The 26,541-nt window shown below is 36.6% G+C and overlaps 3 protein-coding genes across 3 annotated transcripts; 1 reads left to right on the top strand and 2 right to left on the bottom strand.

Moving 5' to 3' along the window:
• LOC109720209 (organic cation/carnitine transporter 7) lies at positions 48-3,769 on the bottom strand. Its single transcript, XM_020247138.1, has 6 exons — positions 3,556-3,769; positions 2,730-2,998; positions 1,732-1,969; positions 986-1,514; positions 674-876; positions 48-395 (listed from the first exon to the last, which is right to left on the bottom strand). The coding sequence occupies exons 1-6, from the start codon at positions 3,556-3,558 to the stop codon at positions 165-167; spliced, it is 1,473 nt and encodes a 490-aa protein (XP_020102727.1). The 5' UTR covers positions 3,559-3,769; the 3' UTR covers positions 48-164.
• Positions 14,479-19,044, top strand: LOC109719908 (putrescine hydroxycinnamoyltransferase 1-like). Its single transcript, XM_020246751.1, has 3 exons — positions 14,479-14,943; positions 17,692-18,345; positions 18,486-19,044. Exons 1-3 carry the CDS (start codon positions 14,527-14,529, stop codon positions 18,765-18,767), a joined length of 1,353 nt encoding a protein of 450 aa, XP_020102340.1. The 5' UTR covers positions 14,479-14,526; the 3' UTR covers positions 18,768-19,044.
• LOC109720292 (probable protein phosphatase 2C 44) lies at positions 20,577-23,931 on the bottom strand (the record flags this gene model as incomplete). The annotated part of the gene is given in 5 exon segments (XM_020247303.1): positions 20,577-21,019; positions 21,331-21,485; positions 21,574-21,850; positions 22,490-22,741; positions 23,728-23,931. Coding segments are annotated over 5 exon segments (921 nt in total). The 3' UTR covers positions 20,577-20,872.

Genomic DNA, 26,541 nt, shown 5'->3' with positions numbered 1-26,541 from the left:
TTGATTCAATTCATCCTTGCAATTAAGTCTGAAAATTCTGAACACAGTTGTATCCGTACACTCTTAAAAAAAAAAATTCTGAACACAGTTGTCTAGTTGATTCCATAAAACAATAAGTTACTATCATATGTCATCGGGAGTGAGTGGATATTGCTATTGTTTCTCTACTTCAGATCAATGATAGTGTCATTAAGCTTACAACCACTTGTTTCAAAAGGGAATAAAGAAACAGCTATTCCTGAAAGGAAAATTACTAATTCAAACAAAAGAACTGCACTTGTCTGATGACAACCATGCACCAATCCGACGGCAACAAGTGGGCAAAGGATTCCGCCGATCCTCCCCACAGAGCTTGCGATACCGATCCCGGTCGTCCTAACTGATGTTGGATATATCTAATCACGAGAAAAAGAAAAAAAAAGAAACTGTTAAATGGGTAGATTTAGGTTATAGTAGGTGTTGAGAGATGAGTAAAAAGAAATTATTATGCTATCAACAAGATTGTAGCCATCTCAGCGAGCACCCCCCTCTGTTTTCACTATATGACACGGAGAGATACGAAAAGTAAAAAGGTTTATATATATATATATATATATATATATATATATATATATATATATATATGCTATGTGACCTAAAAGAAACTGTTGTAATCTGAATTAGTTGCACTAACCTCGGGTGCATAGATATATACGATGGTGAAGCTTGCGGAGATGCAAATTCGAGCACCAAATAGGGATGCTGTTGTTATTGCTTCTGTCTGATGAAATACCAGCGGAAGCAAGAAAACACAGCTTATGAAAAGCATTGAAGACATTGAAAGCTTTCGACCAATCCTATCCACCATTACAGCTGATAGAACCAGCCCTGGAATCTCTGATGCAGAATAAAACAAGAATAGAAAACAAGCTTTAGGAACAATCGAACTAGATGCAGTTTTCAAATATTTTGATGGGGATAAGATAAATGTTCAATGGTAACTTACCGGCAAAGCTCGAGACAAATACATTTTTGTAGAGACTAACATCATCAGTATGGCTTGACTGCATCTCCTTCGATGCACATGCCCTGTTCCCATTACTTAGTTCAGAAGTTAGTAAGACGATACCGTAATAAGAAAATGCGTTCCCGAAGAAAACCATCCAAAGAAGAAGAGTCGATCTAATTAAACTAGGTGTTAGAAGCTTCAAAACTGCTCTGATCCCTCCATTTTTTGAGTTCGTGTCCTCATCTATATCGTTTTGTTTCTCAACAGAAACTAAATAGGTAGCTTCAGACGAATCAGAAATTTCATCAAGCTCAATTTTGTGGTCGGAAACAAGCCTCCCAGGAGGGAGTTTCCCACGGTTTGCTTTTGCCATCTTTTCCAAAATACCCGTTGCATCAGTTACTCTGCCATTCATGCATAGATATCTTGGCGATTCAGGTGTGAAAGAGTAAAAAAGTAGCAGAAGAAAAGAGGGTAAAGCTGACAATCCGAGCAACCACCTCCACCCGAATTTCGGCATAATAGCCTGCAAGTTCAATTTCGATGAAAGATTAATCATTGAGATAATATATAATTATTTGTTAGAATATGCAACCGACCGATCCTAATTTGCATATTGCTTCTTCATAAAGGACAAGGAATGTGCATATAATGGAAACAATGTAAAAGAGTAAAATGAATTATTGATTTGTAAAGAGAAATATTGTAAAGGATATTAGGGCTTGAGCATAAACTGGTCATACCCATGCAAGAGAAGCCTCAAATATAGTGCCGATGGTCCAAAAAGCCGAAAATATGACCATCCAAGTCCCCCTGTTTGGAGCAGGAATGAACTCCAAAAACCATGACGAAAGCACCGGCCCTCCTCCCAGGCCAATACCAACAAAAAATCTCATAATTATCAAAGACGTATAGTTAGGAGCAAAAGCACTCACTAGACCGGCTACACTGGTCACAAGGGCTGTGAAGAGAAACCCCGTCCTGAGAAAAATGTATAAAGTCATGAGCTATATCAATTTACAAATGATCATGCAAGATGATTTTTGACGGTGATCTTAGTTAAATGAAACATGATCAAATAATGTTGATAGAGTCCTGGCATCATGCGTATTCATTAGGAATAAAGAATATATATTTGGTGTATACTTTGTGGATACCAAAATCAAATTCTTCGGATAATGATATCAAACCTTACTTTTACATTGTTGGCTTATAAAATATAAACCTTTTATACATGTACATCGCTTTACAGTGTTAACTAGAGCTGCTAATCTAGATTCTGGAAAGCGCAATGCACAAGATTGAGATTGCAAATGACAACCCAAATATCCTTCAATAGTTTCAAGCTTAATGGAAATTTTCAGTGATTAGTAATAGAACCAAGGTGCAAGTGTTGAATGCTTGTGCTCGTGTTCTCCTTTAGCTAGCATAGTTCCTACCATTGCATGTTATGGTAATGCCAGTGCATTGTCGCCGCAACATGTACTGTAGTACAGACTAGCAGATTGATCTATGAAAAAGAGGACGCACATGATGAGCATTAAGTTCGTTGTCGTTTATCTAAAAGAACATTCTTTTAGCATTCACAAGGAAAATAAAAATTGTATGGAAAGACACGGTAAGATCACTAACTTCAATATGGGGTGAAAAATGATTAAAAGTAGGATTCTATAAGTGGAATAGGCATTCACACAATGGACATAACATAGTAAGGCAATAAAAACATCAAAAATGGACCTGCCTCCTGCCGTAGCTGTCCGAAACAATGCCCCAAGAATAAGCTCCTATTAACATTCCAACGAAAACGACACTAGTGATCAAGCTCTCTTGGTGAGAAGAAAGCTTCCATTGTACTTGCACTGCTGGCCCTACGAACGACAAAAGCATCATCTCCATTGCTTCTGCAACCCATCCCATTCCAGCGTAGACAAGCACAAAGGCTTGAAATTTCCCGAAACCCAACGACACGAGTGCCTCATCCACCGTAAAAGTAGATTGTACATCTTCCATCTGAAAATCCCAAATTGGGATCAAGGACACACGGCATTACTTTACTAAAGAGAGTTCTCTGTTAATACAAGAGATACACTTCACAAGTTGGGTAATTTTATTGATCCTGGGGTTCTATACTATAGTTTTAACACAAACTTTCTAACAATTTAGAGGTATAAGCATGCGAAAAGAAGAAAACAATGTTTAAAAGCTACTCCCTCCTAATTTCATGATGCAAATTACTTGGAAATGAACTATAATAGTAAAAGCTTGCATTTTGGGCAAATCCCTAGACCCAATTGGTGAATCAATACTTGAAGAACCTAAAACTAAGTTCAACGAAATCACTAATACACAAGTTTGACGAGTAATTTCTCATTTAGAAATCCTAATGCTCCACATTCAAATGGCAAATTGCTTCTATGATCCTCAACCATAATTTCACACATATTTAACATCAAACAAAAAAACAGGTGAACTACCAAAATACCAAGAAGCCGAATCTAGGTATTTAGTTAACGCAAAAAGTAAATAAAATCAGATAAAAAGGAATCGGGAAAATTGTTTATACTCACCATTGGAAGCTTAAATCGTGTAATTTGATCCTTGTAGAGATCTCTCGATCTATAACCTAATCGAGAGAGAATTTAAGTAGGAAAAACTTAATCGGGTGTTTCCCATTATATCAAATAAATAGATCTTGAAAAAAAAAGGATTCAGTGATCGGCAAGGTAGGGTTTGACCGATTTGAGAAGTGCGACAATTTTTTTTTTTTTTTTTTTTTTTTTTTTTGGGTCAAACCAATAGGAGGTAGAAGACGACCAAAATGGAGCTCCGAGAGTGTGGGAACTGTTAAGGCCTAAAATATTTCTAATGGGCCGAGATAAATTGGGCTTTGCAACGGAGAAATTGGTAATGGACTAGGTTCACCACATCATCAATGGACCGACCAGCCACAGACCAGCTATTTCGTCTCTTCCTGAAATTTCCCAAAAAAAAAGTAAAATTCGCCTCGCAAAGCTTTATTACTGAGGGCGGTCCACGGGTGACGTGGTGGACGTGGACCACGGTATTTTCTTTTGTTAATGGGTCGGAACGGGCTCATATCGTTCAGGGCCTTAATTAAAAGAAGTTAACGGTGCTCATTATGAGCTACATTGGAGAGAAAGGGCCCAACTACACCCAAACGGCCCCAATAATGTATAGTCCCCGCATATCCCAATATTGCAACTTAGTCCTTATACTTTTAGCTTATATTTTCTTTTCTTTTTTTTTTTAAATTTTTTTTCACTTCAATTTGGTTGCTATTCGATCATTTAACCACAAGAGTCATATGCTTCTCAATTTGGTTGATATTTTTATAAGAATGAGCATAAACAAAAACATCACACTTATCTGAAAGAGAGAAATTAGATCAAAAACCTTCATCTATAAATTTCATTATTTTTATCTTACCTTACATTGGGTACTTTATATTTGTTGACAACAGCACCAAACCCAATTCCTTGCTCAAAACGATACTTATATTATTATTATCCCCTTGTTTATAAGTTTGAGTGGGTGATGTTATATATTGTACCTTTTGTTCTCTAGTTGCAACCAACAAGAGTGTGTATTGAAAGAAACCTTTGTAAAGTAGCTTGAGGTGATCCATAAGACCATAACAAGGTTTGAAGTCATTTTCTTTTGATTAGTAATGCCTCGAGCTCCGCGCGTGACACAACTACTTCAATTAGGAATTGATTTGGAGGCATATATAATATGTAATTTAATTGTGGTTAAAAGAAGGGGGGAAAAAAAAAAGAAGAGGTGAAAAGAGCTTAGGAAACACTAGGATGCATGGGATTATGTTCTAGATTTTGTGGTTATTGTATATTAGTTTAAGAAACACTTGTAGGTGACCTAGAATGATTAGACTATTTCCGGGCATCAATACTTTTGAGTAGTATGGTACTAGTATGGTGTTATACTAACCCTTGTCCGCTGTAAAAGGTTCTGAATTTAATTTCTTTTCTTATCTCAGTAATCTTTTTTATCAGTATATATGGCGGGGTTCATTTGAAATATATAAAAATTAAAGTACAAAGATTTGAAGTAGAGTCATGGGAAAATTACAAGAATCAGCACTAGACTTTGCCCTTTATCCTGTTCTAAGTTGTAGGTCAGAAATGATTAGATATGGTGTTTTTTTTTTTTTTTACTTTAAAAGAAAAGAAAAAATATGTTTGTTTGATATATATTTCAAATGAACCCCGNAAAATTCCAAATGAGTCAGCAAAGGGAGAAGTGGTGGTGGTTTAGCAAGATTTGATTGCTGGTATTTTTTCTATAATAGTAATGAATTTTATATTAATTTAGATAGCTTCAATTCTTGTTTCCTTGTGAAGCATTTTTTTTGTTGGTAGTGTCTTTTTGGTTCATGTAGCTTCTGTTTGGTGACCTACCTATCTTTTCACTAGCGCAATTAATAATGATGGCACTAACAATGGTGACATAAACATGATCTTCTTGAGGTAATTGGATTTATTAGTGATTCATTCATTACATAGTACTCAAAAGAGGCCCTGACAAATAATACTAACACAAATTAAAACTACGATCGTAATCAACATCTCATTCCATTTCAAAAGTTTACTTCAAATATTAAAGAAAACCCCTGATGCTGCATCTCTTTACTTTTTAGGTGCTTAATTGTTATGTTCTCTCAGATATAACGTGGTTGCATTTTGCCTATATTTTGTGGGAAAAATGTAACTACTAATGGGTTAGCATGCAAACCTTGGTTCACAGTTGGTTAGCAATTAATATTATCTTTCGTATAAATTGAATAACTTAGTTTCTGTTGTGGCTTTATTTAACTGGAATCTTTGCAAGTGTAGATTCCAACAAAGCACTATTTAGAGGGAGGTAATTAAAAAGGAAATTATTGGAAATTAATACCATCTTTATTCTGCAAAATGTAGCGAGAGAACTTTAGATTGTTGTTCTGAGTTTCTCACCTCATTCCCATGTTATCATCTATGTAAACATTATATTTGTTTTCTACCATTAATTACGCGTAATCAACGGCGTAACTTCGGTTATCTAATTATACACACAATATTGACTTTGTCGTTTGATTGAATTATGTTATCTAAAAGGAGAAGATAAATTAACTAGGGAAACAGTTGATAGTGACCATGGACCTTATACAATTGGTTTATATAATGAACATATATATATTGAAGCGATATATTGAAAGCTTAGTTAGTATGCTATTCAAAGTAGGCCATAATTTGTGCGCGCAAATTATATTTTAGTGCCACAATAGTTGGATTAGGTATGTGGGAAATTAAGTTGCATCAGGATTTTATTTAATGGTGAAAAGGTAATTAATAGGCCAACGAAAAGGCTCTCTTTACATCTTTGTTTGGTAAACTTACTATTACTTTTCACTAGCTACACAAAAGTTATAGAGAAACTTCAAAAAACATTGCTTTGCTCGGACCAAATTTAAAATATATTACTTTGTCCTCTTATAATTTTCGGTTTAGTTTTTCTGAAAATCTTGCATTAAAATTGATTAAAAAAAAACTATGTTTTATGAATACTGCGATGATAAATTGCTATATTTACCACATTTTCATGCTTTGTAAAATTAACACTTAATTTTTTTTTTTTTCAATGGAAGGTTCTTAAGAAAAACTAAATAAAACACAACCCATATATAGGGTACTAAATACTAGTATGTTACTATAGTATGAACGTACGGCGGTAAGATAGTAAAATGCAAATGCGCTATATTATAGAAATTTTTTTTAATTTTGTAAGGTATATCAGGTAACATGTTAATGTAATTAAGAAACAAAAACAAAATTGAAAAGGTAAAACTGTGTGGGTCCTTTTCCCAGGTATATATTAAAGATATAAAGAAGAAAAATCGAGTTAATTAATTAGTGGACTAAGCAATTAAGCTATATATAATGCACGCTTTCTTTCCCTTAATTAATTATCTCATCACAAATACTTTGTACTAATATGGCAGTTTATATATATAAAAAAGTGAATAATTTTTTGGATACATATGTTGTGTGTACTTTACTTAGTCCTTCAATTACTCAATATTTTATAATTTATAATTTATTTTATTTTATTATATGATTTTTTTCCATTAAATATGCGATGTGTATGTTGCTCACTGTCCACTATATTTTCAGTGCAATATAAAAGGCCGTAAATATAAAGCAAATATTTGAAGTATATTTTTCTTTATAAAAAAGGAGAAAATATAAAGTTCATTAATTAGAGCCATCCTCATCCGAGAATCTAAAATGAGCACCTAATAGATTTTTTTTGTTTTTTTTTTTTAGAAAAAATAGCAAGCTATCCGCTTCATTTAATAAGAGAGATGAATTAAACATACAAAATGGAAACAGAGAAAGCCTCCTGGAAAAAAGAAAAGCGTAAACCATAAGCAGTTAGCATTTTTTAGCAGTTGTTTATCTAATCTCGCATCAGTAATTTGATCTGTTTGATCATCTGGTAAGGTGCAATGTATTTCGCTCTGAAAATACTTTTGTTTTTTTCGGTCCCGACAACCCACCATACCACTGAGAGAAGGGTTAGATCTATTGTTCTCTTTCTAGCGTCTTCAAAACGTGGTGTCTTAGTCTAGAGTCCTAGGGCCTCCTCCATAGGCCCAGTTAGTATCCTTGTTCCTTCCGCAACTAGGAGTAAATATTTAACCAACACACAGTTACAAAAAAGTGGTCATAACTTTCTTTTTTTTTGAGAAAATAGGTAGCAAGCTATCTGCTTCATTCATTAGGTCAAATGAACTGAGCATATAAGTTGGAGGCAGCTTAGGCCTCCGAGAGAGCGGCAAAAGGTTGAAAAAAGGAGTAAGAAAGAAGAAAAAAGAAAAAAGAGTGGAACAGAAAGGGAGGGTACTTAGGGCATCAGAGCATAAGAAGAAAAAAGAAAAAAAGTGGAACAGAAAGGGAAGGTACATAGGGCATCAGAGCATAGTGGTCCAAGTGCTGATCAGTAATTTGAGCCGTTGAAGGGACCCGGAGACCGTGGGCGACTTTCCATTGAAAATAGAATTGTTTCTATCCGTCCAGATTACCCACCAAGTTGCAGCTAGAATGATCAAGCATTGGTTTCGCGTCGTGGCGGCAGGTAGTTTAGTACTTTCGGTCCAGAGACCTAAAGGGTCATCAATACTACTGACTTTCGCATCCAGTCCTCCCATACTAAGAAGAAGATATCTGACGTAAACGCAGTCGCAGAAAAGGTGGTCGCAGCTTTCCGTTAGGACTGCGCAGAAAGTACAGTTCTGGTCTACGTGCATGCCGCGGGTGAGCAGTCTGTCGGCGGTGGGAAGTCTTTTTCTGAGAAGCAGCCAAATAAAGATCTTAATTTTAACGGGAATTTTCAGCTTCCAGATGTGCTTATTCATCGAGACCCGGACTCCTGCGTCCGTGATGAACTGGTAAAGGGATTTAACTGTGAATAGTTGGTTGGAGGTCCACCGCCATTTGACCGAGTCTGGCCTGTCACTCGGGCAGAGACCTTGGAGCAAGCCTTTGAGCGACGATACCTGTCTTCGTCTATCGGCGGATGAGGCAGTCGTGAAACCCCGACAGATAAAGCGCCATCTCCATCTGCCATGGTCCCAACATTGGGAGATCCGGGCTTCCTTGTTCGTGATATTTGAAAAGATATCCGGGAATTGAGTACGAAGAGAGGATTCTCCAGTCCAGATGTCGGACCATATCCTGATGTTACTTCCGTCACCGAGCTCATAGGTTACGCTGCAGGAAAACACGTCTCGACAGTAGAGCACGCTCTTCCACCACTGAGAATAGGGGGCGAAGGCTTTGCCCTCAAGCAGTGGCTTACGTCTGATGTAGTAGAGGCATCTAATCAGTTTGCACCATAGGAGGTCCGGGATGGTAAAGAAACGCCACCACCATTTGGTTAAGAGAGCCAGATTCATAGATTGTAGGTCTAGGATACCAAGCCCGCCGTCTCTTTTACTTTTGCATACTGAAACCCAGTTGACGAGGCAAGCGCCACCAGTGATTTTGGAGCACCCTTTCTAGAAGAAAGCTCTTCTGAGTCCCTCAATACGGTTTAACACCCACTTAGGAGCCTTAAAGATAGAAAAGTAGAATAGTGGTAGGTTGGTGAGTACTGAGTTAACGAGCGTGGTCATAACTTTCTAAGCCAGAGGCACGGTAGATATAGAGTTGCTCTCCGAGCCATCCTCATTTATACAATCTATCAGCAGTGAGAATTCTCTTTCGTAGTAAAAGCCAGATGAATATTTTGATTTTAGTCGGAATTCTTCAATCTCGAAATAAATTTGCTTGTCGAATATCTCATTCCTGTATCCGTAAGAAACAAGTATAGAGATTTGACAGTGAACTATTGATTCGAGGTCCAATGCCGGCTAACAAGATCCGACCTGTTGGAAGGCTGGGCGAATTGTAGCACTTCCTTAAGTTCCATTAGTCGATCGACTACATCTAACTGCATATGGAGATGTAGCATACCCGCGACAAATGTAACGCCATCTCCACCATTTGGATTCCAGCAATGAGACACTTTGGCATTTGTTAAATATAAAAATGTTTAAACACCGTTCTCTAACAGCTTAAATTTTTAGAGTACAACGATTATTTCATATGGTGTCAGAGCAGGAGGTCCTGAGTTCGAGTCACGCCAGGCTCCTAGTATATTAATTTCTTCCCATTTATTTCAAGCCCATGTCATGGGCCGATTAAAAAGTCTCGAGCCCAAACGTGAGGGGGAGTGTTAAATATAAAAATGTTTAAACACCGTTCTCTAACAGCTTAAACTTTTAGGCCATGTTTGGTTGGGGAACAAGGGTGGGGATAAGAGGTTATCCCCCCCTTGTTCCCCAAACACTATTTTTAAAGGTGGGAACTAGCTATTCCCACCCTTAACGGGTTATCCTAGGATAACCCGTTAAGGGTGGGAATAGCTAGTTCCCACCTTTAAAAATAGTGTTTGGGGAACAAGGGGGGGATAACCTCTTATCCCCACCCTTGTTCCCCAACCAAACATGGCCTAACAGTTTAAGCTGTTAGCGAACGAGTGCTTTTTCTCATTTTTATCGATTTAAGAGTCCCACCTCATTTTTTTGCTCTGTTATGACTCGATATTGTAAATTTGGCCCAAATCGATGTCATGGTTCACTTGAACTAAAATGGGAAGAATATTACTGTCACGCCCCGCGACCGCTACCAATTTGGCTCGGCCTGGGCGCGTCGAACAGACTCCGGACTGACAGGACCTCCCCTGCTCTGACACCATATGCTATAATCGTTGTACTCTAAAAATTTAAGCTGTTAGAGAACGGTGTTTAAACATTTTTATATTTAACAAATGCCAAAGTGTCTCATTGCTGGAATCCAAATGGTGGAGATGGCGTTACATTTGTCGCGGGTATGCTACATCTCCATATGCAGTTAGATGTAGTCGATCGACTAATGGAACTTAAGGAAGTGCTACAATTCGCCCAGCCTTCCAACAGGTCGGATCTTGTTAGCCGGCATTGGACCTCGAATCAATAGTTCACTGTCAAATCTCTATACTTGTTTCTTACGGATACAGGAATGAGATATTCGACAAGCAAATTTATTTCGAGATTGAAGAATTCCGACTAAAATCAAAATATTCATCTGGCTTTTACTACGAAAGAGAATTCTCACTGCTGATAGATTGTATAAATGAGGATGGCTCGGAGAGCAACTCTATATCTACCGTGCCTCTGGCTTAGAAAGTTATGACCACGCTCGTTAACTCAGTACTCACCAACCTACCACTATTCTACTTTTCTATCTTTAAGGCTCCTAAGTGGGTGTTAAACCGTATTGAGGGACTCAGAAGAGCTTTCTTCTAGAAAGGGTGCTCCAAAATCACTGGTGGCGCTTGCCTCGTCAACTGGGTTTCAGTATGCAAAAGTAAAAGAGACGGCGGGCTTGGTATCCTAGACCTACAATCTATGAATCTGGCTCTCTTAACCAAATGGTGGTGGCGTTTCTTTACCATCCCGGACCTCCTATGGTGCAAACTGATTAGATGCCTCTACTACATCAGACGTAAGCCACTGCTTGAGGGCAAAGCCTTCGCCCCCTATTCTCAGTGGTGGAAGAGCGTGCTCTACTGTCGAGACGTGTTTTCCTGCAGCGTAACCTATGAGCTCGGTGACGGAAGTAACATCAGGATATGGTCCGACATCTGGACTGGAGAATCCTCTCTTCGTACTCAATTCCCGGATATCTTTTCAAATATCACGAACAAGGAAGCCCGGATCTCCCAATGTTGGGACCATGGCAGATGGAGATGGCGCTTTATCTGTCGGGGTTTCACGACTGCCTCATCCGCCGATAGACGAAGACAGGTATCGTCGCTCAAAGGCTTGCTCCAAGGTCTCTGCCCGAGTGACAGGCCAGACTCGGTCAAATGGCGGTGGACCTCCAACCAACTATTCACAGTTAAATCCCTTTACCAGTTCATCACGGACGCANAAATTTGAAATTAAAAATTAAAAATTTTTAATTTTAATTTTTGAATTTTAAAAAAAGTATTTTTAGGATCACCCTGCTTGTTCCACCCATGAAGAGAGAGAGAGAGAGAGAGTTTTTAATTTATTATAAAATTTAAATTATAAATTCAAAAATTAAAATTTATAATTTTAAAATTACAAAATTAAAAATTTAAATTTTAAATTGTTTAATTTAAAATTTAAAATTTTGATATTTTAATTTTTTTATATTTAGAATTTGATATGTTATTTTTTAAATTAAAATTTCATCTTAAATTTAATGTTCAAACTTTAAAAAATTGATTTTTTAAATTATAAATTTGAGATTTTAAAATTTAAAATTTTAATTTTAATTTTTAAATTAAAAGTTTATATTTTAAATTTTAAAAAATATATATAAAATATAAAAGTTTAAATTCTAATATAAAGAAAAAGATAATGTCATTATTTTTTATTTTTAACTACCAACTTTAATTCTTATACTATCTTACATAACCAAACGCTATTTTTCTTATTCCCAGCAATAACTCAATTTTCATCCAAACGCAAAATTGATCTAATCCTCGCTTATACCTCAATTTATACTTATCCCCGGAATACCCACTTTTTGTTTATTCCCGAACCAAACGATACCTTAAGGAATATTGGTGATAGAGTGAGCGTAAAATTAGAATTTGCTTTTCCGTCGTGTTAATTCGGATATAAAGTTATTTGCATTTGTGTATTTCAATATTATAAGGGTGTTAGTGAAAATATACATATTTAGAGGAGTACTCAAAAAATTTTCCCTTTTATGTAGGAATTGCCTGCAGCACTAAGGGGCCGTTTGGTTGGATGTAGTTGTAGAAACAGTGTAGTTGGAAATACATGCAGTTGCAAATGCTGCAGTTATAACTACACCTAGTCTGTTTGGTTTTACGCAGTTGCAACTGCTGCAGTTACATTTCTTCTGTTTGGTAATATGAAGCTGATAGTTGTATTTATGAATTTTGTCACCTCTTCAGATAGAGTGGTGAGGTTACCTTCACTAAACATAAAATAATTATACAAATTTATTAATTATTTAAATTTACTATTTATAAATAAATAAGCAGATATATATAATATTTTTATATTTTTCAATAATTCTTCAACTTATTAATCGACACATTTAAAATTTTTAATTTATTTAATTTTAATATGTAAATCCAACTTTAAAAATTTAAACGATTCTCTCATTTTTTTTATCAAATTTAATAATTATAATTAATTAAAACTTATTAAATTAACATACACGATCACATTCTATACAAATTTAGAAAAAAAAACTATATTTATATTTTAAATAAAATAAATTTAAAAAAAATTAATTTTTTGCACAAAGCTTGTATTGTCTAAAAATTTTTATTAGTATGAGTTTATTTATAAGTATTTTTATTTACCTATATACATATATTATTTATTTATTTAGCTATTTATTTATTTATTTATTTATTATTATTAATTTGTGGGTGATCATATCCCTCACCAACTGCTGCAGTTGGAACTACGACCAATTTGGATGTAGTTCCAACTGCAGCATTTGGACCTTCTTATGCAGTTGGAACTGCAGCAGTTGAACTCAACTACACTAAATCAAACAAAAGAATTGTGGCTGCACGCATGCAGTGCGTACAACCAAACAGCCCCTAACTTTAGCAGCGAATATTGAGGAGAGGGCAGACCGTCCATGATGAGGAAATCAAGCTAAAATCTGCTCTGCCTGCAAGTTGCCAAAAATTTACTCAAAAAGTTGTTCCATACACATAATAGTACACCGGTACACATTTTACACCACGCCTAATTGTTGACAATTTAACTAAAAGTAAAATTAATCTAATAGATATAATCTTATACCATTTAAAAATTTTATTATAAAAATTGGAAGGCGTAAAAATCTGTTAAATAGTCTCAATGATTAAAATCGAAGAAAGAGTCATTATTAGATTTATGAAAAATCACTTTAAATTTATTATTGTTATACATATAAATNCTTAAATTTAATGTTCAAACTTTAAAAAATTAATTTTTTAAAATTATAAATTTGAGATTTTAAAATTTAAAATTTTAATTTTAATTTTTAAATTAAAAGTTTATATTTTAACTTTTAAAATATAAATATAAAATATAAAAGTTTAAATTCTAATATAAAGAAAAAGATAATATCATTATTTTTTATTTTTAACTACCAACTTTAATTCTTATCCCATCTTACCTAACCAAACGCTATTTTTCTTATTCCCAGCAATAACTCAATTTTCATCCAAACACAAAATTGATCTAATCCTCGCTTATACCTTAATTTATACCTATCCCTGGAATACCCACTTTTTACTTATCCCCGAACCAAACGATACCTTAGAGTAGAACGGTTGTTTCATAACATTTTTATTCTTAAGTAGGGAATGCCACCTGCCGAACACGGGTACCTGTGAGCTGGAATAATTCACTTCGTTTTCTACTCGAAATTAATTCCAAAATTAAATAAAATATTAACACTAATCATAATTTAAATTATTATTAATTTATAATTACCGATACTTACTCTTGCTCTTAGTATTACTAAATAAATATTTAAATTTATTAAAAGTCATTCTAAAATATAAAAAATATAATATAATATTTAAATTTACTATATATTAATATAAAAATAATATGTATTATTTATTTATTTATTTTTGAGCTGTATCGGATCAAACACGAGCGAGATAGGATAAACTTGCATTCGTTCAGCTCATTTGTGAGCTAAGTCGAGAATTTGAACTTGAAAGAATTTGAACTTGAAATTTCGAGTCGAACACGAGTTAGCTTGGAAACTGCAAGATTGACTTGGTGGCTGTTCTAAGTTCTAACCACAAGCTTTTGAAATACACTACCCCCTCCTCTATATATACACTCTGTATCTCCATGCCCTCAACCAAACACCACCCACCCCCACCTCTCTCTCTCTCTCTCTCTCTCTCTCTCTACAATGGTTGCAAGCAAAGCATACACAGTGACTGTCACTGCGAAGACGACGGTGGCTGCGGCGCTGCCAATGCAGGAGCACCGGCGCCCGCTGTCGAACCTCGACCTGCTTCTACCGCCGTTAGACGTCGGCATCTTCCTATGCTATGAAAATGCGGTGGCAACTTCAACGACGTACGCCACGATGGTCGCCGCCCTCAAGGCGTCGCTGGCGCGGACCCTCGCGACGTACTACCCTTTTGCGGGGGAGGTGGTGAGCAACGAGGCCGGCGAGCCGGAGCTGCTGTGCAGTAACCGCGGTGTCGACTTCGTTGAGGCTCGAGCTGATGCCGAGCTCCGGGAGCTTTGCTTTCATGATCCTGATGAGAGTGTGGAGGGGAAGCTGGTGCCAAAGAAGAAGAAAGGAGTGCTCTGTGTTCAGGTTTATATACATACACTCTCTCTCTCTCTCTCTCTCTCTCTCTCTCTCTCTCTCTCTCTCTCTCATATGGATAGATGCTAAATCTCAATATGTCATCTGGTTCATTCGCATTTTTTCAATTTTAGAGAAAGATAGTGTGTTATTTGTTTTATATATATTTCTACAAATAAGTATACGAAAGTTTAATTTTGCTCCGCGTTTTAAAAAAAATGATGAATGATTGAGATTGAGCCTTTTAAAATAAAAATGGTCATGGGAAAGAACTATAAATGAATGAACATGTTCATTAAACTTCATCAAACGTACTCTATCAATGATAATATTCATCACTATTCTACGCCATAATTAAGGCTAGAATACATCTAGCTAGCTCGATTGATGTTGTTGTTGATTCTAGCAAGTTATACGAATATAACACTTGCAAGTTTATATAAAGGCTAAATTACACATTTGGTCCTCAAACTGAGAAGCGCGTGTCACTTTGATTTTTAAAATTTAATTTGTTGAATTTTTTAGCTTGAATATTTTTGAATTATTACAATCAAATTTTACAATCTAATTTAATTGATTAAAATTAATGTATATGGTGATTTGAGAGTAATTTCACGTTGTAATTATTGTTGCATAATAAATCATAATATTATTGCATTAATTACTTTCATACTAGCTATATATCAATATATAATTAATTAAATTGCGTTGTGAAACTTGTTTACAAAAATTTAAGAAATTCGAGCTGAAAATTATTATAAATTAAAATTTGAGAACCAAAGTATCATGTGCCTCGTAATACGACAACCAATAATGTAATTTAATTACACTTATATAAATAAATAATTCGCTGTAGTCAATAACAACAATCTATAAATACTAGCCTTATATACGGTGCAGGATAGTGACGAAACCAATACCGTACGTACGCTAGCCTTATAAATTTATATAAGTTTTTTTGAGAGATAAAAAGCACGCACGCTACCTGTTTCGTTTTTTTATTTAGAAATAAACTTAGCTTGAAATGTGAATCAATTAGGATTCGAACTTGGGTCTCGAATACCAACCATCAAACTCTTTGCCACTTGCTCTAGGAATTGCTATATATAGTCAATAGCACGCATCCATCTAAAAAACTAAGCACTCCCAGATTTTATATATTTAAAGAAGCAAGTGCTAAGTTAGATAGATGTGTGGTAACTAGTCACTAACCATCACAGTCAACTTAAGTAGGTAAGTATTGAGACCTCTCACTTCGTTGGGGACACTCGAGAAAAAGACTTAAAATTCGTGGTACCAACGCCACAGTTGGAGTTATCTGTAGGTTAACAGGTCAACACGAGTCCAACTATCGTCACCCCAACCTGATTAGACCCAATTTCTTAACAACTACTAATTGGTCAAGGAACAGTAACAAGTTGGTTACTTACCGCGGAAAAAACTTCAGTGGAAGCTCTCTAACGAAGTTAGACGTTCTCGTTGTCTCATTGATAAGATTTCGATCCACTGTTACGTGTTACGTATTAATTTTAACTTTATTCAAAATTTTATTAGATATTAAAAATAAAATTTATAACTCTTCAATAAAGAATCTATAGATATATTAATTTGACAGTTTAGTCATATTAGAAGCCCTTGAAACGACACGTGTCTTCTTTTCTCTTCCTCATCTACTTCAACAATATTGCATGCACCCGTTCTATTAAAATATCATATGCACTAGGCCTATAATTTGACAGTTCCATCACATCACAAAAATTTTTAATACTAATTATCAGATTTTTTTTTTTCTGAGAGATAGATAACACGCTACCCGCTTTGTTTATTTCATTTAGAAATAAACTTAGCTAGAAATGTGACTCAACTAGGATTCGAACTTGGGTCTCGAGTACTAACCACCAAGCCCTTTGCCACTTGCTCTAGGAACGGTTGGTAATTATCAGATATTCTATCAATCATCTGATATGTTTTTATGGTGTGTGAAATATTAGTATACATAGGTGCAAGTAAAAATTTCTCCTATTCTTCTTGGAATTATGAATGTACTCTATTAAGTATTTTCTATACCAGATGCATATAAGAACATACACCACATACTTAAAATATTTAATAGAGATTTTAAATTTTAATTCAGTAAATATATTTAAATTATTAGACTTTATAATTTAGATATATTTTATTAAGTTTTGATATTAAAAATTAGTCCTTTAATATAAGTTGTGGTGTATGGTGTGTTAATATACACCAGTTACATATAATAATTTTTTTTTCTCCAATCAATATTAACTAGATAAGAATAACATCATATATTTGCAGTTTAGAATAAATCCTACAATTTTAACTTTTTAATTAAAAATTTATTTATAGAATAGCTATTAAAATTACTAAATTTGATTGAATTTTTATATGAAGTTATTAGCATATTTTAACTCTAAAAATACCGAAAGTTAAAAAATATTAATAAAAAAAGATTAGCTTTATAATGTATAGAGGGCTATATGATTTATTTTTTATTTTTTATTATATTTTTTAATTTTAAAATTTTAATAATTATATATGTTGATTGACTGAAATACTATCGATCCGTTGCGAAGCACGGGCCCTGAACTAGTAAAATAAATTTGGGAGTATTGAACTGTTTTTAAGGACACTAGTACTACTAAATTTTATAACAATTATAGTAATACACTAGATTTGATTTTATAACAATTAATTATTTTGGGTAGTACTAGTTTTTTCCTTCCTTCCCGCCAACAGGCCACTGAGCTCAAGTGCGGCGGTGTGGTGGTGGCCTGCACCTTCGACCACCGCGTCGCCGACGCCTACTCCACCAACATGTTCATCGTCTCCTGGGCCGAGACCGTGCGCTCGGCGCCGCTCTCCGTCCTCCCCACCTTCCGCAGCTCCCTCCTCTCCCCCCGACCCGCCGCCGCTGTCGACGCCTCCATCGACCGCCTCTACGCCCCGCTCTCCTCCCTCCCCCCTCCCCCCGACTCCGACACCGCCGCAGCCCCCGTCTCCGTCAACCGCATCTACTACATCGCTGCGAAGGACGTCACCACGCTTCAAGCCGCCGCGGGGAAGGGGAAAACGAAGCTCGAGGCGTTCACAGCGTGTCTCTGGCGGCTTCTCGCGAAAGCCGCCGACGCTGACGAGAAAGTCTGCTGCATGGGAGTGGTCGTGAACGGTCGGGGCCGGCTTTGCGGCGGCGAGGACGACATGCTCGGCTACTTCGGCAACGTGCTGTCGATCCCCTACGGGACGTTGGACGTAGAGGCCCTGCATGGGATGAAGCTGGACGAGGTGGCCGAACACGTGCATGGGTGGGTATCCGCCGCGGCGACAGAGAAGCACTTCCTGAACCTCGTCGACTGGGTCGAGTCGCGCCGCCCCGTGCCGTCGGTGGCGAGGGTATGTAAAAATTGAGAACTAAACAATCAAATTTATTATTCTCTCTAAAAACTTAAGTCGCTGAAAAATAAAGTTTTGAGTATTGTTAAGATATATGTAGATTACTTGGTACTATTATTTATATATTTTATATTCAACAGATATACTGCGGAGAGGAAGGGGGACCGGCATGTGTGGTGTCCTCCGGGAGGGGTTTTCCGGAGGAGGCGGATTTTGGGTGGGGGAGGCCGGCGTTCGGGTCGTACCACTTCCCGTGGGGCGACGGAGCAGGTTACGTGATGCCGATTCCCCGCGGCAGCGGAGATTGGGTCGTCTACGCCCACCTTGCGCGGAGATTCGTCGCAGCGCTGGAGGAGGAACCGACCGTGTTCCGACCATTGACTACTGACTACATTCTTAATAAGATTGACAGTGAAAAATAAAAAAAAATCGAAGCAATATGCACCGTCTGATTACCTCCACGTGGCTAATTGTTGGGCTGATGAAGCTGTGTTTGTATTAATTATTATATTGTAATATTGTATTATATTATATGCTGCTGTTAATGTTTGGTATGCATGTAATAGTCACCTATTGTTCGCGAAACATGGTGCCAAACACCTTGTGTTTGTTATGTTTGCTTTTCGGTTAAATGTTTGAGATGTTATCGTCATGTGTATACATAAATTTATGATTAATGTGGTCAATTTGTGGGTGTAATTCCCTGTGTTGTGATGTCGAACAGATCAAATTTTGTCTAAGCAGATATATCACAATACCAGTTGTATCTATTAAGCACTCTTTTGATACTGAGTTCTATCTAATTAATTTTAATAGATAAAATAAAATTAAGGCGAAAGGATATATAGATATACTTTTATATTTTTCAATAAGAGAATTAAGACTTTCAATAAAAGAATTAAGACGAAAGCATAGATAGATATACTTCTATATTTTTCAATAAGACACAAAAATATATAATAACCAACTTAAGACAATATGCAAAAATAAAATATATTTTTGTTATATTTTCTATTGCAAAAATAAAAATACTTTTGCTATATTGTCTCACCACGACACCACAGGTAAGTACTAATTTTGAGAAACCATGAATAAACCAGGACATAAAAGACCAAAAGCAGTAGCACATAGTATATATCAATTGTATATATAAAATTTAGATTATTTGTATACATGTTCCTGCAAATATAGTGAATTGCAAATATATTCTTGCAAAATAAAAATTCCATACGTTGTCCCTACAAAAGTCCTAAGTTATACAGATATGTATCTGCCGTTAAGATCTGTTAGAAAATTTTCGTTAACTATGATTAAAATACATAACTATGGTTAATTATAATGTGAATTGACGATTTTACCCTTCTTCCTCTTTCTCCTTTTCCTCTTCCCTCTTCTTCATCGCCGGCGAGGGAGATGCGGCGGCGGTGGCGGCAGACCCTCTTCTTCGTCGTCGGCGAACCCGACCCCGACCTCGCCGACCTCGACCTCGCCGCGACGGCGAACCCTTTTCCTCTTCCTCTTCCCCCTTATTCTTCCTCTCCCTCTCCCTCTTCCTCTTCCCTTTCTTCGTCGCCGGCGAGGGAGAAGATGCGGCTGCGGCGGCGAACCCTCTCCCTCTCCCTCTCCCTCTTCCTCTTCCTTTTCGCCCTTCTTCTTCCTCTCCCTCTTCCTCTTCCCTCTTCTTCTTCGCCGGCAAGGGAGGAGATGCGGCAGCAGCGGCGGCGGCGGCGGCGGCGGCGGCAAACCCTCTCCTTCTTCCTCTTCCTCCCCCTCTTCCTCTTCTTCTTCCTCTTCCCTCTTCTTCTTCCTCTCCTTCTTTCTCCTCCCTCTTCTTCGTCGCCGGTGAACCTGACCCCGCGCCGCCGCCGTCGTCCGCTCCGATGGTACGAAGAGGAAGAGAAAGAGAAGGAAAAGAGAGATACTTTTGGAGGGATATATTTGTGAAGGCAAAAAAATCATTTCATAAAAAAACTGTTAAAAAATAAACAGTTCATTAACGAATTTTAACCAGAGGGACATATCTGCATAACTTAGAACTTTTGCAGGGACAACTTATGAAATTTTCGTTTTGCAGAAATATATCTGCAATTCACTATGTTTGCAGAGACGTGTATACGAATAACCCTAAAATTTAATAATGATCAAAACGCAGCTAGGTCTGAATAAAGCACTTTGAATCTGAATAAAACTGAGCTTATCATACCCGCAGCGGCTTTTAACAGTGGACAAAATTGACTACAGAAAATAATAGCTTCATCAGAACACAGGAACAATTGATTCGACAAGAAGACTATGAACAAACCACAGTTAGATTACTACAATCTATTTCTCCTCTCTATCAGATGCATATTATACTATATATATATAGATATATATACACACACACACACACAAATGTGTCACAGCAAGCCTCTACATACAAGTATGTTTTTTCTCATTTAAATGCAGTCTATAAACACAGCCATATGACAAATAAGATAACCTACTGCTGTATCACATGAGCCATTTTTCCCCTGTTCCTAAGGTTTTAAGTTAAGCATCTAAAACGGATCACGATGCAAGAAATATCATCCTTGCTCTTCCTTGTCAGCGCCTCCGTCGTTAACCGTTTTGCGGCAGCTCGGGGATCTTTGATGGATTTCACTAAATCAACAGCTTCTTGATTTTTTATAACCTGAATCAGGAAACTTTGCAGAGTTAGATTTCCTTTTTATTCCAAGATAGTCATAGATTTTTACGAGAAGATATCCAAGTTCCTAGATGAATTCGTCAATAGAAGAAGTAAGATTACTGAATAAGAAAGGAAGAGAACGTAGTAAATTTAGTCAGCACGAACAATAAAACATAATACTTAACAATGCCCCAAATTATCCAACTTAAAAACTTCATAATTTTACAATAAAAATTTATTTAGATAAGAGTATGAGGGCTCAAAACGGAGGTGAATGTAAAGCAGTGAACATTAAGAGGAATCAAATTACTAACCTTCCATAGTCCATCACTTGCGAGTATGACAAACTCTATGCCCGAAACTATAGGCACATGTTTGACATCCGGCTCTGAACTTAAATGTGCCTTGAGGCTTTGATCACCAAATGCCCTTGCAACAGCAAGCTGACCATTTACGCGAGGAACATCACCTGAAATTACACCAATTTAGTACCAAGATATATATATGAATTGCATTATGGTTACTAACAAAACAACAACTGGAAAAAAAGAACATACCAGGAAAAGTCGTCACAAAACCACCATGTTTTTCAATCCTTGGCCTTTCGGAATCAGGTTCATGGTCGACAGTAAGCTGCTTAGCTTCACCTCTCTCACATGCAACGGCTCTCGAGTCGCCTACGTTCGCTATCCACAAATCTTTACCATCGACGACGATGGCTGTAACTGCCGTAGAACCTCCTGGACCAAGCTGTCTGGAATTCTCTAGAATATACTTGTTTGTGGAGCGGTAAGCATTTTTTATTGCTTCTTCGGTGTTTCTCCAGAAGAGAGGCTGTAGTGACCATGAAGAGATTCAGCTATAAATATCATAGTTGGTAAAAGGTAAAGAGGTACAGGCCATGCATGAGCATAAAGTTGTGCACTTCTAACATAACTGCAAAAACTTCCAAAATTTGGATTTTACCACCAAACTTTTTCATTACTTCTGATTTCAGAAAATTCCAACAAGTTCTGTTAGAATTTAACCATTTCAGTCGAAGGAGTTAAAGGATGTCTGATTAATTATCAAAAATTTCATCAAAAAGTCAAAAGATAACTTCTGATGAGAGGCAATTAAATCAAACAACTGTACACATAGGTAGTAAAATCCATAATTTGAAGTTCAGATACCCACTTCAGAATGCGCTATATTTCAGTTAGCATCTTTATGTTTCTACCTTCATAAAAGAAGAGAGGGCAATCTATATAGAAACTTGCCACTTTTAAGTGACAATCTGAACCGACAAAAGGAATTAAAGAAGACAAATGAGAGAAAATACAGTAGTACTTGCACTAAATGGAGTCATTAGGAAAGCTCTATAGTCTATACCATAGAAGAACATATTCCTGCAATCTTCCATAAATAGCATTTCTCTGTAAACGAATACAACAATTTCAACAAAAAGAACATAGATGATAAATAAACAGGTACCTCTTTAAGTATGTTGTTGAAAAGGTTATCTTTTAGATAACTCGGAACACTGTCTCCCAAATGGCCATCAAATATAGCAAACAGGCCAAGCTCACAATTATTCTCGTATCTATACTCTGCGACATGATAATCCTCCATGTCATGGCCGGCTTTTCCTTCCACCAAGTGAAAACCATGCGCGACTTTATTACTCGACAACTTGCTCCGTCCTTTCCCAGCATCCGATGATGATGAATTAAGACATGCAGCACTCTTTACGGCCATTCAGATACGTGAAAATAAAAGACAGAAACGAGATCAGAAAATTTTAAAAGTGGAGGGCATCCGAGCAGATAAGATTTAATTGTCAACAATATGAACTTTTCATGACTTTCTAAAACAATTAGTTTTGGCAGCCGAAAAAGCAAATATCTACCATGAATGTTCATTTCTTTTTCGCTCCTATGCTCTGAAATTTGCATCTATTCTCAATGATGAAAGTCTAATCACCTGTTCTCAAAAATTTTTTACTTTGCAAGTGCTACCCCTACTAGTCATGATTTCCGAGCCCTCAAACAAAATCAATTCACGAGTATCGAGTAGCGACAAATATGCTTTTTTTTTTGTTTTAATTACGTCGTCACATGAGATTTGTGCATTTATGTTCGTTCTCCCACTTAGCTGTTCCTCTTTCGGTGGCGGGTTCTCGTCAATTTGTCGCCTAACATAGGATTCGCTATTAATAAATCAATTGCGATGACCATCTCCCAATTACTCACGTAAATCACACTGATTATTCAGGACAGGATAAAATCAATGTTTATGAATTTTATCCACTCACTATTTTCTCGAATTATATGTTAGAATTGAGAACAAAAACGCCTAATTTATCCTCAGGATCACCAGTTTAATCCGATCCATCTTTTCCCCTAATTAAGCAACTCAAAGACATCGGAAACCCTAGAAAATACACTATCCGGATCATAAATAAAATCAATTTTAAGCAGAAGATGAGATTTATTTGACTAATCAGCATCAATTGTCAAAGAAAACACCCCATCTCCTAATTTTCATTTTTTTTTTCCCGCTAATCGCTGCTTCTGATTCTGCTGCGGTAAGAAGCCGTAGGGGGTAATTATAATTCAGTGCTTCTCCGAATCGCAGTACTGAGACAAATACTCCATCAAAAGTTACTAAGTTTTTCCTAGCTTGGAATCAAAGAAATTTGTAAGAAATTTATGAGAAATCCAAATCGATACCTTGATCATGTTGAGGAACTCGGATCTTCGCTTGTTGGTGTTGGGTGTGGAAGAAGATCGAACTGTTTGTCCCTCCATCCCCCCTATCATCCGTCCGTCTACAGATCGACGATCGGATTTCACTCTCTCTCTCTCTCTTTTGATCAGTGGAGCAGCTAAGATTTTTTTCCCCTCTCTCTCTCTCTCTCTCTCTCTCTCTCTTCTCTCTCTTTGGGAGCTTCTCTCTCTAGACTTCGATGGGTTTTTGTGTTTGCTTCTTGTGGCGAGGCCGCGGTTTGTGGTCCCCCTCTCATACAACTTGTTGCCTGGACCAGGTCCACCACGTCATCCCTAGACCGCTCAGAACAACAACGGTTATCTAGCGTAATTGACTGAGATGCCAAATTTAAAATCTAATCATTTAATATTTTTAACTCAATTTATTTTTAAAAAAATAAACAAAGCATATAGTTTGCTATTTTTTTCTTAAAAAAAAATATACTGCAAGTACCGCAGTGTATACACTAGAATCTTCGAGCTTTTTAAAGTTAGAATTAAAACTATTAGACATAAATTGTAAATTTAAACTTCATGCCTTAAAGTTATGAAACTAAAAATAAATTATTGAATACCAGTAATTTTAATAGTTGTTCGTTTGATGCCTAAATACTAAATATTATAAATAATCCAGAAATTATTTAGGTTTAAATGTTAAGATTTTTAGTTTTGAGTTTTATTTTTCTCGGTGCAAATACAGCAATGCAATATTTTTTTTTTTTTGAAAAAATAACTATCAATGCCGTCCACTTAATTAATGCATAAGCATTTATTTACAACAATATATTTTTACCCTGAACATATAAATAAGTGTTGTTGAGTTATTATCAATCTTATAAATTATTGATAAAATATTGAAACTATTAATTATCTTCTAGTGTATATAACTTAATACAATAATAATAATAATATATGAGCTTATTAATATTTTGGGAAACCGTTCCACTGTGTAATAATTTTGTGGAGAGGCAATACAAGTTGAAATAGAGGAGGTGCCACAGCTGATGTGGTGAGGGAGGTGCATGGAATAATTTGGTGGGGGTCCTGGATTTCTCCGCCCTCGCCGTCATCATTCAATTTGCGTGTGGTGGCGACTTCGAGGAAATTTCGAGCCCATGCCAAACCGTCTACCCGGTTGACTTCGACCGGCTGATGCGGTCAACATCAGCGAATAAGAGTTTGTACCTTTTGATTGGGAGTGTGCGGGTCCCACCTCCCTGTGTTAGGTTGACCGGTCAGTGGACGATTGTCGACTTGGGGACGGTGCCTCCTGGACCGGGCTTTGTAGACCCACCCAATCAAATGTCTTTCTCTCCTCTCTTTGAGAATCGATAGTTTAGCTCGACCGGATGGTAATGTAGGATCGGAGTAGAGAGGTAACTTAACTACATCAACTAGGTTTAACCGCCTAACCTGATCCTCCAATGGATGATAAAGTAATAACGCAATTAATGCCACATAATTAATATACGTACTGTGAAACACCTCTTATTGAGTTTAACCACGATATAATAAAATAAAAAAAAAAGTATGAAAACCTCCGCAAAAGAACAGAGAAACATCAGATATATGCAACACCGAGCACACCTGGTGGTTTTTGTGAACTTGAGGTCTCTATTACGGGAATTTTAGGAGGCCGTATACGAGATGTACCTAAACACCTGGTGTAGCCAATAATTTCTAATGGTATGGGCCTTGGCTTCTAAGGAGCTAATGCCCCGGCGGGCCCAGGCCCAAGTCAAACTCTGGGTCGGAGATTTCTCATTGGATCGGCCCAGGCCCAAACACGCGAGGGTCACTTGATTTTCTAAATTTTAGAGGGTTAATTTCATCCAGGTCTCTTCAAACATAGTAAATTACAAATATATCTCTACAAAGTTCAATTTTTATATATTGTCCATTCAAAAGTCCTAATATTTTCAAATATATCCCTCTGATTTGTTACAGTTTTATAAGTGAAATAATCTTTTTGCCATCTCAAATATATCCCTTCAAAAATTCCAACTGTTAATTGAAGAGGGTAAAAAGGTTAAGTCACTTTATTAACTAACTGAGGTTATGTATTTTACATATGATTAACTAATTTTTTCTAACGAATCCTAACATTAGCGACATTTGAAAACATCAAAACTTTTACGGTAACAATATGTAAAAGTTGAACTTTATAGAATATATTGGTAATTCATTACATATATAGGGATTTATCTGAAATTAATCCTAAATTTTAATAGGTGGGCACGGTAACCGTATGAACAAATAAATATTAAAATATATATATATTCAGGGTGTGGCCGTGGCCCGTGGGCGCAGGACGAGTAACACGGGGAAGCGCCGCGGAAGGAAGGCCTCGTGACACGTGTACACGCGGTGGCGGGAAGCAGAGTCACTGCGACGAGAACGAGGCGAATCCACAGGGCCCAAACGGGACGGTGGGCCCCTTCACCTCCTGTGGAAATTATTACCTGCACTCGGTGTACAGATACTCTCCATGCACCGATAAAATAATGTACTGTAAAATTTATTGCCTCGATAATGAAAAATTAAAAATCAACAGTAGAAAAGGATCTGTTATTTAATTTTAATTTGCAATTTTAAAGACCATTATATAAATACATATATAAAAAAAAGAGGAAAATATAAAATATCTCAATATGAAAAACTCCACTAATAAAATAGGATAATAGAGCTAGAGGGTGCGGTGCATGGGATGGATTTTTAGGCTCGGTGCAGGCAACAAAGTTTCTACAGATCCCCACCCAATTCACCCGCGGATCCGGG

The sequence above is a fragment of the Ananas comosus genome, linkage group 14 (genome assembly GCF_001540865.1).
Source record: "Ananas comosus cultivar F153 linkage group 14, ASM154086v1, whole genome shotgun sequence".
NCBI lineage: Eukaryota > Viridiplantae > Streptophyta > Magnoliopsida > Poales > Bromeliaceae > Ananas > Ananas comosus.
This window is presented reverse-complemented; position numbering and strand designations above follow the sequence as displayed.

Bases quoted from the DNA above. Each gene is read 5' to 3' on its own strand.
- LOC109719908 (XM_020246751.1), top strand. From the start codon at position 14,527: ATGGTTGCAAGCAAAGCATACACAGTGACTGTCACTGCGAAGACGACG. The intron at 14,944-17,691 runs GTTTATATACAT...TCCCGCCAACAG, and splicing joins AAGGAGTGCTCTGTGTTCAG to GCCACTGAGCTCAAGTGCGG. The intron at 18,346-18,485 runs GTATGTAAAAAT...TATATTCAACAG, and splicing joins CCGTGCCGTCGGTGGCGAGG to ATATACTGCGGAGAGGAAGG.
- LOC109720209 (XM_020247138.1), bottom strand. The intron at 1,515-1,731 runs GTATGACCAGTT...TTGAACTTGCAG, and splicing joins TTGAGGCTTCTCTTGCATGG to GCTATTATGCCGAAATTCGG. The intron at 877-985 runs GTAAGTTACCAT...ATTCTGCATCAG, and splicing joins ATTTGTCTCGAGCTTTGCCG to AGATTCCAGGGCTGGTTCTA.